We start from the raw sequence: 17,932 nt of genomic DNA, 5'->3' as shown, positions 1-17,932 counted from the left end.
ACATTGCTTGTTTACCATGTAAAAATGTATTAGAAACGTTTGCTCGTCTTGTGGAACACTTGCAAACCACATTACTCACAAACCAAGGCATTACTGCATCTCTAAGTGTTCTGAAAGCTACTAGTATAATGACTACCACCACCACTACAGATAACAGCTAAGGTTTCCTGATGGCTCACTGTAGCAGAGCGATCCCCTTAGGCTGTACTACTGCAGAGCTGGCAGGGCTTGTCTTTGCCTGAGGCTTTCTCTGGTATCCGTGCCTGCCATACACAGTCACAGCAGGCTGGAAGTAGGGAGGATTAACAAACACACGGGGAGAGGACCTCCACCACTGACGGATGTGGTCCAGAAATGCCCCAGCTCCTTTACCCCAGGGGTGGAGGTGACTCTGCAGTGTTTATCTACACAGGCACCTGACTTCCCAGTGGTGATCTGTTAGACAACACACCCTTTACTTTATGGGCCACTTTCCCTCTCTTGTCTCACGTCTCTACTTTCACCTCCCAAATCATCTACTTACTCTCTAATCCTTGTCTGCTGCTGGGGAAAACAAACAAAATTTGTACTCTGTATAAGATAATGTGTGCAGTGTTTCACACACATGATCTCATTTACTGTCATTTGATGATCTAACTCTCTCTTGCCCCCAAACAACTGGGACAAGAGAAGCCAGGCTTAGAGGACATCAAGGAGTTTATCTAAGGTCACATCGCATTATGGACTGAATTGTGTTTCCCTCAAATTCTTGTGTTGAAGCCATAAACTGCAGGGTGTCTATATTTAGTGATAGGGCCTTTAAGGAGACAGTTAAGATTCAATAAGATCATAAGGGTGGGGCCCTAATCCAATAGGACTGGTGTCCTTATAAGAAGATGAAGATACACTGGAGATCTGCAAACACACACAGAGAAAAGGCTATGTGAGGACACACTGAAGATAGCTGTCTGCAAGCCAGCAAGAGAGGCCTCACCACAAACCAACATGGCTGTCACCTTGGTCTTGGAATTCCAGCCTCCAGAACTATGAGAAAATAAATATCTGTTGTTTAAGTCATCATCAGTCTGTGGTATTTCAATATGGAAGCTCTAACAGACTAATAATACACATAGCTTATAAGAGTTGAAGCCAGGACTCATTCCTTTATTGGACAAATATTTACTGAGTATCTATTATATGCTGGATAGTAAGAATAAAATGATGACACATGGTGGGCAGGGGTACTGCCCTCTGAGAGATAGTCACACAAATTCCAACTCTGCAAGGAGAAGCAACATCTCGCCATGAGAGGGGGACTGGCCTTGTCCAGGAGGTCAGGGAAGGTGTTTCTGAAGAAATTCTCCTGAAACACAGACTTATGGAAGGGGATAATCGAATAGTCAGAGAGCTTTGGTGGAGAGAACAATAGCTACAAAGAGCATATGTGAGTCTGAGGAACAGGGTGAGTAGGAGAGATAGAAAGAAGACCTTTAATTCATTCCTAAGACTAGGTTCTTGGTCATGCTGTACTCCTAGTTTAGGTACTTTAGCAACGTTGGCTGTTGTAGGTGAAAAAAATGACCTTCAAAACATACCCAGGTTCTAATTCCTGAAACCTGTATATATGACCTTCGATGACAAAACAAAAAAGTCTTTGCAGATGTAATTAAGGGTCTTGAGGTGCAGAGTTCACCCTGCATTATACAGGTGAACCCTAAATGCAATCATGTGTCCTTATAAAAGGGAATCAGGGGGAGATGTGATGAGACACACTCAGAATTGAAATATGAAGGCGGAGCAGAGAGAGATTTGAGGACCATGGACATGTGATGTGATGTAGCCACACGCTAAGGAACGCCAGCAGCCACCAGAGATTGGAAGAGACAAGGAATGGATTCTCTCCCAGAGCGTTCAGAAGGAGCATGGCTCTGCTGACACCTTGATTTCAGATTTTTGCTACCGAGAACTGTGAGGAAATAAATTTCTGCTGTTTTAAGCCACCAAGTTTATAATCATCTGTCACAGCAGACGTGGGAAACTAAGGCTGACTTCGCACATGATCAGGTTCAGAGTCCCAGGAAAAGATGCAGCGACGGCCTCAGTGATGGGTGATCTTATGGAAATCCCTACTATCCCATTTTCTGTCCCAAGTTTTCTGGGCAATATCACTTTACCTGGTGGAAATCAGACCTGACCAAGGCAAGAATTATGCTGGGAAAGCCTTCTCTTCGTGCTCTCCCTCCATTCTCCCGGTCACCTTGCTCCCAACGCTGAACCAGAAACACCCACCATCTTGTCTGAGCACAGAGTAACCCCCCTGAGAATGTTGGCTTCTTGTATGCACTACCATTAAAGGGAAGCCTTAAGAGTATTTTAAAGAGTATTAAATAAAACCATCAAGGACTATGCTTTTTCTTATGCTGTGCCCTCTGCCTAGGATTAGTCACATCCTTTCCCCTCAGTTGGGAAACTATCTTTTTTCAAGATCCACCTTAGGAGTTTGGAATAGCTGCTGAGGTAGGAGGAACCGGAAGTCACCTGTGGGGCTGGGAAGAGCTTTTCCTTTGCCTCTCATGGTGTGTCCCCACCTCCTCACCCTATGTGGCCCCCTCCAGAAGCCTGGCTCTGGAACTTGTTAGGAACAAAGCATCTTAGACACTCCACCCCCCAACCTACTGAATCAAAATCTGCATTTTAATGAAATCCCCGGGTGATTTGCATGCACATTAGAGTTGAGAAGCACTGAGCTAGAAAGTGAGAATTGCATGTAGATAATTTTAGTACAGTATGATCAGGTTTCAAAGATTTACAGTAAAGGAATTTTAAATTAACCTGTTCTGCTTAGATTTTTTTATTAATAGGTAAAGTTATAGGAACTAAGAAAGGTACAATGCTGATGCTTTCTCAGCCATTCAGGGGAAGGACATACAACATGAGTGTGAGTGTGTGTGTGTGTGTGTGTGTGTGTGTGTGTGTGTGTGTGTATGTGTACATTTTATGTAAATTCAGCATAGTCCTTACTCCCCAGTGGAAAGTTACCAAAAAAACACCCTAGGGAGAATGATTCAGGATGGCAGGGGCAATGGGTAATCTACTGGTTTGGCTTCCTGTCTTAAGCTTTCTATTAATCAGGGTTCTAATTACTTCAAGTGTAATTACAGGCTTTTATCCTTTCTCTGACTTCATTAGCAAGGGATGGACTGGTGGGAGAGTTTCAGAGAGGGATTTAAGGACTGCTGTTTATTAATGATCCACCTTTGCCTCTGATGAGGGGGGTAAGTCCCCATCATTATCACAAATGACCTGTCTGGCTTACTAGTCAGAGGCCACCGTTTCTACCACCCCAGCCACACCACAGGGCATTCAGGAGACAGAGGAAAGAGCCACATCTCCAAGCAGCCCAAAGCGCAGGGTACAGTGTTTTGTCAGGTCAAGGGCACAAGACAGCTTTTTAACCACCATGTTTGGCAGGCTGTGACTTGTCTTCAGTGAGGCTGGCAACCCAGTATTAGTAGTCCATAGGACAGGACTGGGCATGGAGAAATTCTTTGGCCATTTTTTAGGCAAAGAAGCAAACTCCAGCTTTGAGGTTGTTAGATTAAGTATTTTTGTTGTTACCAGTTAATAGATGAAGGGACCAGAGACTCAAAGACAACTAAGGTCAAACAACTATTAAAGAGACATAATATTGGGTTGTCGGAAAAGTCATGACGCCATTTTTGCAACGAAACACATAGAAAAAATACGTCATGACTTGCCCGACAACCAAATAACTACTACTTAAAGAGAATGTAATTGCCAGGTATTGCTCTAAAGTGCCTTACGAGTATTGATTTATTTAATTCTCTTGAGAGCCCTATTAAATAAGTATGATCATATGCCCATTTACAGATGTGAAAAGTGAGTACAGAGACTCTATTAGTTGGCTAGGGTTGGCATAACAAATTACCACAAAGTTGGTAGCATAAAACAACAGAAATTTATTCTCTCATGGTTCTGGAGGGCAAAAGTTCCAAAGCAAGGTGTCTGCAGGGTCACACTCTCTCCATAGGCTCTAGGGGAGATTTCTCTATCTTGTCTCTCCTAGTTTCCAGTGCCTGCCATGATTCCTGGGCTGGCGGCTGTTTCACTCCACCTTCTTTGCATGGCTTTCTCCTTTTCGGTGTGTGTGTCCTCTGTGGGTCTTTTATAAGGNCATAGGAAGAAAATCTCTAAGATGCCTTAGTGAGGCGGCAAGGTGAGGTTCTGATCCTATGGCAAAGAACCATGGCAAATCTCACACCTGAGTTCACCATCCCAAGGCTTCTCAGGGTTTGCCGGCTTTGGGAGCATGCCTTGGGATCCACGGCTTTTTGGAGCACCAGTGGGGGCTTCAAAGGCTCTTTGAACTACTTGTTATGATTAAACACAACAGTCAAGAAAAAACTGACATGACAATGTCATTTAAAATATTCATGCACAAACTCAGGTAAGTTATTGTAAGAATGATCACAACTTTCACTCATGGGAATTCTTTTGAATTTTTCCTTTTAAAAAAATAGCTTACATTATTTAAAAAAATGAATCAGTCACTTTCAAGTTAAAAAGGAATGTTCAAAGAACTCAGGAGGTTTGCCTCCCTAGCAATTTAGATTCTCCTGATACTTATTTCTACCTTTTGTGGGGTTTTTTTGGTCCACACAGCTAACTGGTTAGATTACTTTCTCTACCTTTCTCAAAGGCTCTAATACAAGATATCAAAGTTTAAAATACATGAAAATTTAAGGTTTGATTGAGAAGTACTTCTAGCATTGCCCCATAGAATATTCCGCAATCACAGACATGTTCTATGATCTGCACTGTCCAATGTAGCTGCTGCCACATGTAATTATTGAGCACTTAATATGTGGCTAGCATAACTAAGCAATGAATATCTGCTTTTATTTCATTTTAAATCATTTTATTTAAGCTTAAATAAGCGTATGTAGCTAGTGGCTACAGCATAGCTCCAAACTATTATATTAAAGAAAAGAGCTGAATGTGTTGGGTTCTCTGGTCTTTAGGCAACAAACCGAACCTTGGACTAAATGCAATTAGAGTACATTTTTAATTCTCAAAAAAATGAAAAGCAGGGATAGGTAGCGTTGATGATTTGAAAACCCCAGACAATCCCATATTCATTCCCTGCTTGACAACTCCATGTCCCCCACTAAAACCTATATTACAGTTGTAGAAGTGAATGGCCTCACTTTCAAATCCTTTTACCCTTTTTTCCGAGGGGTAGAAAGGTCAAATTGTATTGGCAAGAAAGAAAAAGAAAGAAAAAAAAAAAAGGAGGTGAGCTGGATAGTNGGGGCTACGAGTTAGCCCACTACAGAGAGGCTCGGTAACTTGCTCAAGGTTCCACAGCCAGGAAGTAGCAGAGCTGGTATCTGAATCCAGTCAGTCCAACCCCAGAGCCCACTCTCTTAACGGCCACACTCTCCTGCCTCCCATAAATGACAGGGTCAGGGCTTGATCCAGGCTCTGTGCTAAACTCTACTAGATATGCAAAGTGATTCACATTCAAGGAACTTACCAGCAAGGGGAGATACCTCTCACTCAGACCACTGCCAGGGCCACTTAACTGGTCCCCAAGCTTTACTCTTGCTATAGAGCGTAGAACAAGAATCACACATGAGGCTCAACTGCTCTTAGTAATATATTATATATATATATATATAAATATATGTATATATATATATAAATATATATATATATAAATATATATATGCATATATATATATAATGTATATATTTGCTATGTCTCCTTAGGCAAGGGAAACAAAAGAAAAATAAATAACTAAATGGGACTACACCGAACTAAAAAATTTTTGCACAGCAACAAAACAAAAAGACAACGTACACAATGGGAGAAGATATTTGCCAATGATACAGCAGATAAGGGATTAATAGCCAAAATATGTGGAGAATTCACACAGTTTGCCACTGTAAAAACCCCAAACAATATGATTAAAAAGTGGTCAGAGGACCTAAATAGATATTTCTCCAAAGAGGACATACACACGGCCAATAGACATATGAAAAGATGCTCAATGTTATAATTATGGAAAATTGAAAACAGCCTTAATGTCCATAGTGGGGGAGACCTTACATGAATTTTGCTATCCTGGAGTACCACGTAGCCCTTAAAATAGATGATGTAGAAGTATATGCATCAACATGGAAAGATGTCCACCATATATTTTTATGTGAAAAAAGCAAGCAACAAAAAGCATGTATTGGGTTGTCGGAAAAGTCATGATGCATTTTTGCAATGAAAAGCATGGAAAAAATATGTCATGACTTTTCCAACAACCCAATATAAGTGACCAAATGTCTGTTGTAAAACAGAACTATTTGTATATGGATACAAAGAAAAAATCTGGAAGAATACGCACCAGAATGCTTAGTAGCTGTTTACCAGTGGTGGAATGAAGGATTATTTTACTCTTTCTTTATATTTCTAAATTGTTTTTGCAATGAGCTTGTACTGCCTTTACATACAGAAAAGCAATAGAGCCATTTCCTAAAAATGATAGGATAGAGAGAAGGAAGATCTTGCTTGGCTTTCATCGATGTCATGTAGAGGAGGTGCTTGGGTGTCTAGAGAAAGAGCTTGTGATGCGGGTGCCACAGCCCCTAACGGAGCTGAGAGAGGGTCTCGGGAGCAAGAGCCACTATCAGTTGTCAGATTCCAATATCTGGAGAACCTGGGAACACAAAGATTTAAACGCTTCGTCCTCATGGACCCAGGAGGATTCTTAACTCCTTTGTTATTAGTGTTCCAAGCCCTCTCAGGTCTCTTCTGTTATCAAAAATAATATCACAGAAGATAATACTTGGTAGAGAATTAATTTTGGGACTACCATATTATTTGGTGAATTGGCTTTTCAGTTATCTGGTTTCAGCAAGTTGGTTATTTGGCATATTAATGATTCAGTTCAGGGTGCTATAGCATTTCATGCTTCAGTGCTAGCATAAGTACAGAATACTTTCATATAAGGCACTCACGGATGCTGATAACTGGGGAGGTATAGCAAGACAGCATTTGCAGGGGAAAGGCAAGAGCAGGATGATGGGGACAGCATGTGTAAACACCTTGGAGACAGGGTTCAGATTGGACTTTTCCAGCTAGTAGTTCTGAGTCGGGTGGAAGAGGGACTGGAATAAAAGCTGGTTGGGAATAAGCCAATGTAGGAACTGTGGTAGAGGTCCCGGGTAGCTGCCTTCAAACCCAAGTGGCATATGTGACTCTCTGAATGGATAGACAGGTCCAGGGCACATTGGTGGGGTGACCTAGCTGGGGGCTGAGTGCCTTGCAACAGCCTGACTTAAAGGGCTGGGACCAGGACAAACGCTGAGAGTTGCTTTTCAGTAGTGATGCATCAGTCCTTGCAAATTCTCATCCAGTGCCAGATGTCTTGCCCTTTCCCTCGCCTGTAACCATATGGAGCTAGGAGAGGTATCATATTACTGTCAATGTATGTGGAAGAGGGCCTGTAAACATCAGCCCACTTTAATTGCCACAAAATGTATCTTTTAAAAACTATCTTTGAAATTAAGCAGACAAAAGGAACTTCTTTCCTGGGGGGCACTTAGGGAGGAGATACAGTCTATGGATGAATGACATGAGGAAGATACCTCCTGCTAAGTCATAGATGAGATGAGAAGGGGACAGAGGTTGGGGGCCAGCGGGAATAGAATGCATCCTAAAAAGGGATAAGAATGCACAAAAAGACCCTTATTTTCAGAGATAAAGGGAAAGGAAAGAGATGAATGAGAATCACTGACTATTGAACTGGAAAGAGTTTAGAGATTAATCTAAACAAAACCTTCCCTATATCAATGAGGTCAATACATCACAGAAAGATTAAGCAAACTACCCAAGATCACACAAGGAGTTGCTGGGCAGATCCAGGACCTGGGGCTCATGACACCAGTCCAGCACAATCAAGAAGGGGATTTAAAGGTACAAAAGGCGGACTCCAGAGAAAACAGAGGCATTGTCCTAGAATCTGAATTTAAGAAGATTACTTGGCTGGCAAATATAGGAAAGAAAAAGGCAAGAATTAATTATATTCCCCTTGGAGAAGTAAAGGCTTCCTCACTCCCAATCACCCTATGTGAATCCCACCTGCCAATGAGCAGAATAGGCAGTCAGCATGGAAAGTAGCACCGCTTCCCAAGATTTCTCAGCCAGTTCATGGGAGCTGAGACGATGGTATTTACTTATGACATCATGCATCACTCATGTGGCTTCTGCTTGCAGTAATTCTACAAAGTTAAGGAAAGCTTTTCATGGGAGAAGCAGAAGGAAGATGAGTTGCCGGCTGTAATGTGTACATTTGACTTCCCTGGGCCATCAGTTTTATACCATTAGGCTATTCGATGTTATACAAGAAAACACCAACCTGTGAAATCTCGCTGTGGGTATCACACTGAGTTTGGATAACACCCTCTGCATTGTCATATCCCCAGTGTCCTCCAATTTGGTCCAGCCCAACCTGAGACCAAATTCCCATGGATGATTGACAGCTTATGGTCTGCCAATCCTTTCAGAGGCCATTGTAGCTCACATAGTCCTAACACTGACCTGGGTCAGGAAAGGAACCAACAACCTGGATAGTAGTCCACTCAGCTACATTCCGTGGATGGAAGAAACAAACTCTGGAAATCAAAATCTTCACCAAGAACATAAACTCAAAGCAATGTACATGGGTCTTTATGAGACTCCAAATTTTATGAAACAATTTTTTTCTGTTCTCCAAAAGTTTTCTTTGTTCTCCTTAATTTCTTCAGACAACTGCCCCAAATATTAGGGTTTTCATAATGAAAACTAATGATACAGTGTCTAATACTCATTAGCATTCCTACCCCAAAACTTTGGGGCAGCAGCTCTCAAAGTGTGGCCTCCAACCAACAGCATCCCCATCACTTATTAAAACACAGAGTACTGAACCCCACCCCCAGAGTGCTTGATTCCAAAGGTTTAACAAAAGACCCAATATTTGTATTTCTAAGTCTCTAGGTGATTCTGATGCAGTTCAAATTAGAGAACAGCTTCTCTGAGGGAAGATGGTACACGATCCTTCTCGCATGAATGAGGGTAAGAGCCCCCAGACAGCCTAAGATTCCTTCCAGGGGTCACAGATTTCCTTGCCCCACTTATGAGAACATTAGGCAGAATGTTTCGGGTTCTTTTAACAGGTGTCCTCTGAACTTTGGGGGAAGAAATAAACTAAAGAAGAGTCACACGGCAAGGAGGAGAGGAGGACTTCACACAATGGTGACTGTCCTCCAAGTCATGGGGAAGAGAAAATGCCTGCAAGAAAAGCAATGAGGAAACCCAGGGGCAACCACTGAATTTGTATGATGGGTTTAGTCCACATGGTTGAGGATGGAAAAGGTCTGGAGGGGACACCTTCTGGGTACTGAATTTTAAGGGTCTGGTTTTGGGAGGTTGACACATTGATACTACTTACGAAGCCATGTTATATTTAAAGTAAATTCAGTATGTAAACCTTGAGGAGAGATAACCAAGTCTATTTCTTTGCAAGAGGATTTCTATGTTACCTCTATCAGCTTTGTGTAAGACAAATAAACACACAAACAAACTAAAAACAAACAAACAACAAACAAACAAACCACCCTAGTAAGGTTAACTCCAACCTGGGTTTGCATTAACAGATGCTACAATATAACTTACACTAGTGAGTAACAAACTATCAGAGTAAATGGAAAAGATCATGAAGGGCTTAGGAGTCAAACATATCTGCATTCAAGTTCCAGCTCCACCATTCACTAGCTATGTGACATCACTGAATAGGTTACATAGCTTTACTAAGTCTCAGTTTCCTCAAATGTAAATAGGGATTGTGGAAGTGCCTACCTCCCAGGGAAGTTGTGCTGATGAAATGGATTGAGGTCCAGTGAGTGCGTGGCCCAATGGCTGGGAAATGAAAGGGCCTAAAGAAAGTTAGCTGCTGTATTTATTATTTTTATTATTCCTGACTCATTGTCCACTGTATTGGTACATGAAGGAGATGAAAACTATTGTGGTGATGGAAGCAGTTAATAAGCAGTGAAAGAAAATGAAGGCATCATATTGAAGAAGGTCAGCTTGCTGTCCTAGATAGTGGGGGACCATGTCTCTCCTTGGCATGCCCTCTGTTGGGTGCAGCAGGTGAGGGGCTTAGCTCCTGGTCTCTTTTCAGCCAACAGAAATCCAAGGACAGTCTCCAAGTTCACCCAAAAGGAATACTCAGCTTTTTTGAATACCCTGCATCTCTGTGATTTGCCCCCCTCATCCATCTGCCAAGAACACACAGTTCTGCCTTGAGTGCTCTTGGAGGACGTGAACCTTCATTTGGCATAATTGCTCAGTGCTAAGTCACTTGCTGTGCTTATACCAACTTCACGGCCAATGCCAATTTCTAGCATGCTGAGGGCTGCTATTTTCCTTTCCTAAAGGCCACGAGTCCTGCTGTTTCACATGACAGAGTGAGAATGTGACAAACTCAGATGGACAGAGCCAGTACCTGTGGACAGCCTTGAGGAGACAGGCTCTGAATGCGTGACCGCCTGCACAGGTTTCGGGAAGTCACTTTACCTCTTTGGTTTCAGTTGTGGCAAGATAGGAATTGGAACACTGGCCCCAAATTATCCAGAAATCTGATTTGAAACCATTTTTACTCAAAAATAGTCTTAGAAGAGTAAAATTTTCTCTCTCCCTCCCTCCCTCTCTCCCTCCCTCCCTCTCTCTCTCCCTCCCTCCCTCCCTCCCTGTCTGTCTCTCTGAATCCTGTGACTAAAGAAAGTACTCAACAAGCCTAAGGTGAAATTATAAGTTCAGTTTTACTAATTGCCCAGGACAATGGGTGTTCTGTCATAATGTTTTCACCGTTTTTACTTCCACCATCACTCCTGAAACAATGTTGGTCCCTACAAGTATCAATTCCTCCCACCATTTCCTTGATTCTTACTACCTTAATAAGCTTCCATATCCTGAGTACTCTCCATGCCAGGGACTCTGCTAAGCACCTTATACATATTTTCTTCTTCCTCACCCTGTTTCTTGAGGCCAGCACTACTATTATCTCTATCATGCAAATGAGGAAACCAAGACTTAAATAGCTGCAGGGATTTGCCTCTAGACACAGAACTTGAGAGCCATAGCGCTGACTCCACAGCCTGTGCACGTGAGCCTTATGGAGCAGTGTCTCAGAGGCAGACCATGAGACATTCCTATAGTTGTTCAATAGCTGCCGCACCCAGCCATCCCCTGCCCAACAAGCAGTACAAGGCAAAGAAATCTTCTTTCACCACTGGGGTTATAAGGAAGGAAAATGTTGATGGTTTTTCTTTTTCCTTGATCACATTAGAGAGGAGAACAATTTAGAAAAAAGAGAAAAACTCCCATTCATGCCTAAATGTCCCAATCTGTGCAACTATGAAGGGTAACAGAGTACGACTGCCTGCCCTTCACAAAGCTCTTATTACAATTCATTTGTCTGCTAAGTTACTCTACACATAGAAAACACTCAACAAAGGTTTTTGATTTCAAGACAACATTAAGTCACACTTTTATCTGGAAAGTGGAGAGGTCCTTACATACTCAATGATTTTTTAAAAAATCCTTTATGACGTGTTCCTATGTGGCAGGTTCAATGAATTTCCCTCCAAAAATAAAATATAAAACAGTCTCTTTGAGGAATTTCACCCACTTCCATGCTACCAACTACCATCTATAGGGAGTCAGCTCCTCATCTGTCATCTCCAGAGGCACGTGGTCAGCCACTAACTGACAACCTCCTCTGGTTTCTTCACACACATTCTCAGCTGAACATGTCAGCCTCACACTCTATTCCCCACCTCACTCCTCAGCCTCCTGTCCCTCAAAGACAGCCAACTCGCTCCTCCAGTGAGCTAAGCCACATGCCTCAAAACTCCTCCTCTCTCACCCAGTCTCTAAGGCTCGTTGATTCTGCTCTCGGACAAACTCATTGCTGGGTCTTCTCAACTTCCATCACCACGGCCATCCTCATCTCTTTCCTGTCACTGCACAGCTTCCTAACAGGTTTCTCTGCCTCCACACTCATTCTCTACCATCCATTATTCATGGGAATGCCAAAGTGGTCTTTCTCACACACACATTCAATCTTGTCCTTCCCCTAGTTGAAATTGAATCCTTCGGGGCCTCTAGTGCATCAAGCCCAAGCTCTCCAAGCTTTAGAGGGAGATATTTAAAAGCTTCATGTTCTAGCTCCTCCTCTCTTGTCTAGCCTCCTCTGTCCCTTGCCCATGCTCACATGATCATCCAGTCATGTTGAATCACTTAAGAGTTCTCTCTTATTCTCCTGCGCCTGTGTCTTTGTGTGTGCCAGTCATTTTGCCATTAGAGTCCTGTTTCTGTTCTCTGCTGGTGAATTCCTAACTCATCCTTAGAGATTCAGGTCCAGAGTCATCTTTCTTGTGAGACCTCCCTGATTCTCTCTAGGCAAAGTACATCTTTTCCCCATAGCCTCTGGGAAACACCTCTATTAGAGCAGTTAGTAATATGCATTTGGATTATTTATGTACCTATCTGTATCTCCCAGCTAATCATAAGCTCCTCTGGGGCAGGCCCTCTGTCTTTTTCATCTGTGTCTCTAGTGCCTAGCATGGTACTTGGGCACTAGCATATCCTGAGCACTTGCTAAATGCTTGTTGAAGGGATGAATAAATGAATGAATGAAACTTATCATGTTAATAAAAAGTTCATACTGATTTGAAATTTTCAAAGTTAACTAATCAATAAATTTGACTTGAGCATTTGTGATAAGTAAAGCATGGTGTTGCATTAGACACACAGACATGCTGAATGTGGTCTTAAAACACTTGTAATCCAGCTGTGGAAACCAGGTAAATATGTATAAAAATAAATGCTAATTAAGAGAGATGATTTTAGAGATGATTTTAATAAACTGATGAAAGGGAATTTCTCAAGATAATGCAGAATGGGTTGCTAAATAAATGAAATAGAGAGGTTATGGGATCTTGGAGTTTGAAAAGGTGGCTATGGCCTGGGAGAGGGGTTCTATAGGATCAGTTAGAACTCCATGTTGCAAGTGGTAAAAAGAATGAGTCCACAGTGATTTAAATAATAAAGGATATCTCGTTGAAATTTGCATGGAAGGCTGGCTTTAAACTAGACTCTATCTAGCCTGCAAATAATATCTGATTACTCTCCATTTCTCTGTTTCTCCATTTCAACGTGTCAGCTTTTGTTCCTCTTCGTCCGCATGTCATCACCCTTCCTCTTTTCCCCCCCGCAGCTCCATGTTCTCCCCTTGAAGGGTACCATTTCCAGACCTTTCTTTCCCAGAAGACTTCAGCTAATATATACTTGCATCGCATTATCTCTGATTAGTTACATGCTGTTCCCTGAACCAATCACTGAGGCCACAAAAATAGGATATTGTAATTGATTTAAGCTAACTAGTGCTCACTCTTAAAGTGTGGGAAAGGTCAATCCCACCAATCTAAGGGCTGATAATGTGAGAGGGTGGTTGACAAAGAATGTACAGGATACCCAGAGAGGTTGGCATGTCACTGGGGTGGAGCAGTGTGGCTTGGGAAACATGGCTTAGGGCTCCCCTGAACAAATCTGACTTGCTGCTCATTTGCTTCACTTAAGCCATAATGCCAGGTCTCAGAACAAGTGGCTTCCAAATTATCCTTCTCTAAACCACAGAAGAAGAAAGAGCTCTCGATTAAGGATCAGAAGCTCCTGACTTCTGGTCTTGCTCTGTCAAGACATTGGATCTTTCTGATCCTCAGTTTCCTCAGCTATCAAAGGTGGATGATGACACCTATCCTCCCAGAATTGTCAAGAGGGTCACATGAAACCAGTATGGAAGCTTTTTCAAAAGTATCAAAATATATACTTATAAAGGACTATTTATAATCTCATCCTCAGTGCTCACTTCTATATATTCCTTATTTGGAGAGATAAAGAAAATTAAGCCAGTGTACTCCCCCAGTTTCCAGTTTTTCATCCCTTTTAAGACAGCCTGGTCATCTTTCAGTTTCTCATTAGCTCTATATCAATCATGATGCTTTTGGCAAAAGGAATGGAAAATCCCATCCCAAAGGGCTTCAACAGTAGGACATTTTATTCTCATAATTACTCCACAGCCAGGGTGGCTTCCAGCTGCAGTATGACAGGCCCATGCCTGCACATCTTTTGGGTCTGACCTTCCCTAAGGGTTGCTCTCATCCTTAGCAGAGCGGCAATGTGGCTGCAGTGGTTCCAGGAATCACAGGCAGAGAGGAACTCTTTCTTCATGAGCGTCTCTTTTTTCCAGGCTCAGAAACCTTTCCAAGAAAAACTCTCATGTCTTATTGGTTAGAATTGGCCACAAGCCCTCCCCAATCTCTTGCAAAAGGGAGATGGGATTCATATGACTGACAGAGATTACTCAGGATTGACTCTTGAACTAGGGATAGGGCTATTTTCTACATGGACACATGGTGGAAAATGATCTGAAAATGATCAGGATCTGACAGCTAAAAGAGGGAGGAGATTGGCTATTGGGTAGGCAGCCAACGGAGTCTGTGAAGCACATGCGATCAGTACCCTGCTCATATCCCAGGCCCTACGACTTCAGTGCACATCCCTGACTGCTGACCACCAGCACCTGTATTTCTTGGCTTCCAAGCTCCTTCTGGTCTTTGGAGCCCACTTTACTGCCCATGCAATAAGCCAGAAATGCTGGGAGATTCATGTTCCCATCCTGGAAACAGCCCTTAATGACTAATGAAAGTATTACATATCCCCAAGTGTATAAATACCCCAATTTCTTAATCTCTAGGGTGAGATAACTCTGTGGTGTTTGCTCTACATTAGCTTCCAGAACTTTCCTAGCAGAATTAAGCTCCAGTTACACACAGTAGTAGCTGGCTGGACAACACCCTGACAGGCTGCCTTCCTTTCCCTGTCTCACTTTTTTACTCCACTATGGTGTTTTCTTCACCGGCTTTGACTTCCTATCTCAGAGCTGGCTTCTTGGGAAACCCAAACGAAGATACTCCGCACCATATGCCAAACTCCTTCTTGAATCCAGGGGCTTTGTACATAATTTTCCCATCTTCTTGGCATGTGTTCCCTCCTTCTTCTCAGCTGAGGCACTCTCACTCTCCCTTAAACTTCTGTGTAAATGTCACTTCCCATTGGAAGCCTTCTATGACCGCCTTTCCACCTGACACCACTCTCTTCATGTTTGCTTTCCTATTCTATACTTCTTCTTATTGATGATTATAATGGTCATAATTTAATAGTTTGTGTAACTATTTGTTCCCCTCTGTATCGCCAACTAGACTGTGAGCCGCTTGAGGGCAGGGACAGTGGTTTGGCTTATCACCATGTCACTGGTCTCTAGCACAATGCCTGGGAACACAAAGTAGAGGGTCAAGGACTTGCTGGCTGGTGGAAAGACAAGGCTTGTAAGAGACCAAAGGTGTAAGTTTCAGGGTCATTCTCATAGACAAAGTGATCAAAGCTTTGGATGAAAAGATCTTTTATTCACATGCCTTCCACGTGGGTCTAAATTTATTTCTCAGGACAGAATAGAACTTTTATACATAAGGGATGTTTGTAATCTAAGAGAGAATCTTGCAGTGGCAATATATATATATATATATATATATATATATATATATATATATATATATATATATATATATATATATATATATATATATATATAAAAGATGCCATTTTAACCACCTTTTCATTTTATTTATACATTACAGAATTCTACCTCAAATCCACCATTCATTCATTGACTCATTCATTCATTCAATGCCTACTTATTGGGCACTGTACCTGGCAAGACCCTAGAATTATCTACTATCAACTTTTTCTAAAAGTCATGAGAGAGATTATACTTATGAAGAATATTCCAGGTTCTCTGTCTGCCTCCACTCTGCTTTACTTCCACATTGGGCTTTCGGCTTTCATTAAAGGAACAAGGAACACTCCTATGAAAGTAATCACTATACTTGCTGGTAAATGGTAACTTAGGACGCTGTCTATTTTGTCACTCAGTGCTCACATAGGAGAAATTTCTCTTAGTGACAAGTGGCATGAGGCAGGGTAAAAACAAACAAACAAACAAACAAACACACAAACATGCATATGTGCCATTTCTTTGACAGGCAGACTCTTTCTTACTAGTTCCTAAATCAAACCCTTACCTCTACACTGGACCAATGCAGGTTTTACAGAGCTTGAGCCCCATAAAATTTGGAATCTTTCTTTGAGAAAAAAAGTACAAAACTACAAATAAAAAGGGGACACAGAACCTTGGAAGGGGTCCACACAAGAAAGGCGCTCTGAAGTATAGGCTTCATTGGTTTCAAAGTAAGTCAGCATTTGACCTTGATTCAGTGACACTGGTCTCCGCTGCCCCTTACTCCTGCCATGGTTGTTCTGACCTCTATGCCTTATTTACCTTGCTTTCTTATTTGAAAGGCCTCCCTTCTTCTTCTTCAATCCCTGGACCATATTTTTTCAAAGTTCGGTTTCACAATGCCTTCTTTGATTCTCCCCAGCAGAAAGCTCTCCCTTCCCCAAAGGTCCACAACACTAAATATAAATCCCAGGATATTCTGTCTCACTGTGGCTTAAAGACCACAATGAACTGCTTTATTTGAGATGCATACAGCGTGCCTTCTTCATTTGGAATGCCCACTTCTTGGGCACAGGGACTATTTCTTTCTTTAGCTCTCCCCCGAGCACCTACTAAAGTTCTGGGTATAGCAGAAACGGAAGGAAAAAGGAATGGTATTATAGAAGCAAAATGATGGTGTTTGAGATGAGGCTGACCTGGCTAAAGTTCTAGCTCTGCCACTTTTTAGTGTGGTGCCTTAGGCCTAACCTCTCTGAGAACTGGTTTTCTCACTGACAAATGAATATAATAATGATGTTCATTTTATATCATTATCGTGAAGATTAGGTGAAAGCATTTATTCATTCATCAAATATCTGTTTAACCCAATCGCTCTCCGGGGCCATTTTTGGCACTAGAGGCTTAGAATATGTGTACATGTGAATGAGCAATACTCCCTGTGTGGGGTTTCTTATAGTTGAGTTGGGAGATAGAAATTTATAATGTATCAGGTTTTGCTATAACACACACACACACACACACACACACACACACACACACACAAACACACATAACCGAGCAGAATAAGTGTGCAATAAATAGCTGTTCAATAAACGAAGGAATTCAGAGGAAAAAATGGTTAATTTTGCAAAATAAGTTAACTCTTTACATGACTGCAGCATCATTCCTACATAAATGTAATGGTAAATATAATGGATATGACAGTGCATGGGAAGTCATAAAATGCTACATGTAAAAGAAAATAAAATCAATAAGAGAAAGCAAGGTTTGAAGGAGAGGAGAGAGAATAAAAAAAGAGAGAGAAGAAAGGTCCAAAGATCCAAAGATGGGAAGAGGGAGGAAGGGACATCTGTTGACCCACCTGGCCAAGTGTGCACTCCATGCCGCCCAGGAAGTCGGCCTCCTTCAGCCCGTTGTGATTGCTGCTGATGTCGTGGACCTCAAACCGCAGGCGCTGCACCTCTTCAAAGTAAAAGTCCACAGTAAACAGTTTTGAATACACCGGGTTTATGCAGGTGCGAATCACCTCTGTTCTGTCAACCTGCAAGGACAGAGAGAAAGAAAACCCACCAGGGATTAGGGCTTTTTTATTATTAACCTTCAGGCAAATTAATTTTATGGTGCTTCACCTTCTTCCAACCATAAATGCCCTTTATCCCATCACCAGGGCAAGCAGTTTGAAAGTCTTCAAGGAATGAGCCAGGTTTCAAGAAGGAAAATCTTATTAGAGCAATCTGAAGCTTTGTATTTAAAGATTTATA

General features: G+C 42.0%; 1 protein-coding gene across 1 annotated transcript in view; it reads right to left on the bottom strand.

Annotated features, from left to right (window-relative positions):
• CPNE4 (copine 4) overlaps positions 1-17,932 on the bottom strand; it is a 490,556-nt gene that overhangs the window by 135,262 nt on the left and 337,362 nt on the right. The window contains exon 6 of the mRNA XM_019630989.1: positions 17,533-17,712. Coding sequence (XP_019486534.1) covers positions 17,533-17,712 — 180 coding nt within the window. The remainder of the gene's footprint in view (positions 1-17,532; positions 17,713-17,932) is intronic.

Source organism: Hipposideros armiger, unplaced genomic scaffold, assembly GCF_001890085.2.
Source record: "Hipposideros armiger isolate ML-2016 unplaced genomic scaffold, ASM189008v1 scaffold_969, whole genome shotgun sequence".
Classification (NCBI taxonomy): Eukaryota; Metazoa; Chordata; class Mammalia; order Chiroptera; family Hipposideridae; genus Hipposideros; species Hipposideros armiger.
The sequence above is the reverse complement of the archived record's forward strand: the minus strand, read 5'-3'. Positions and strand labels throughout refer to the sequence as shown.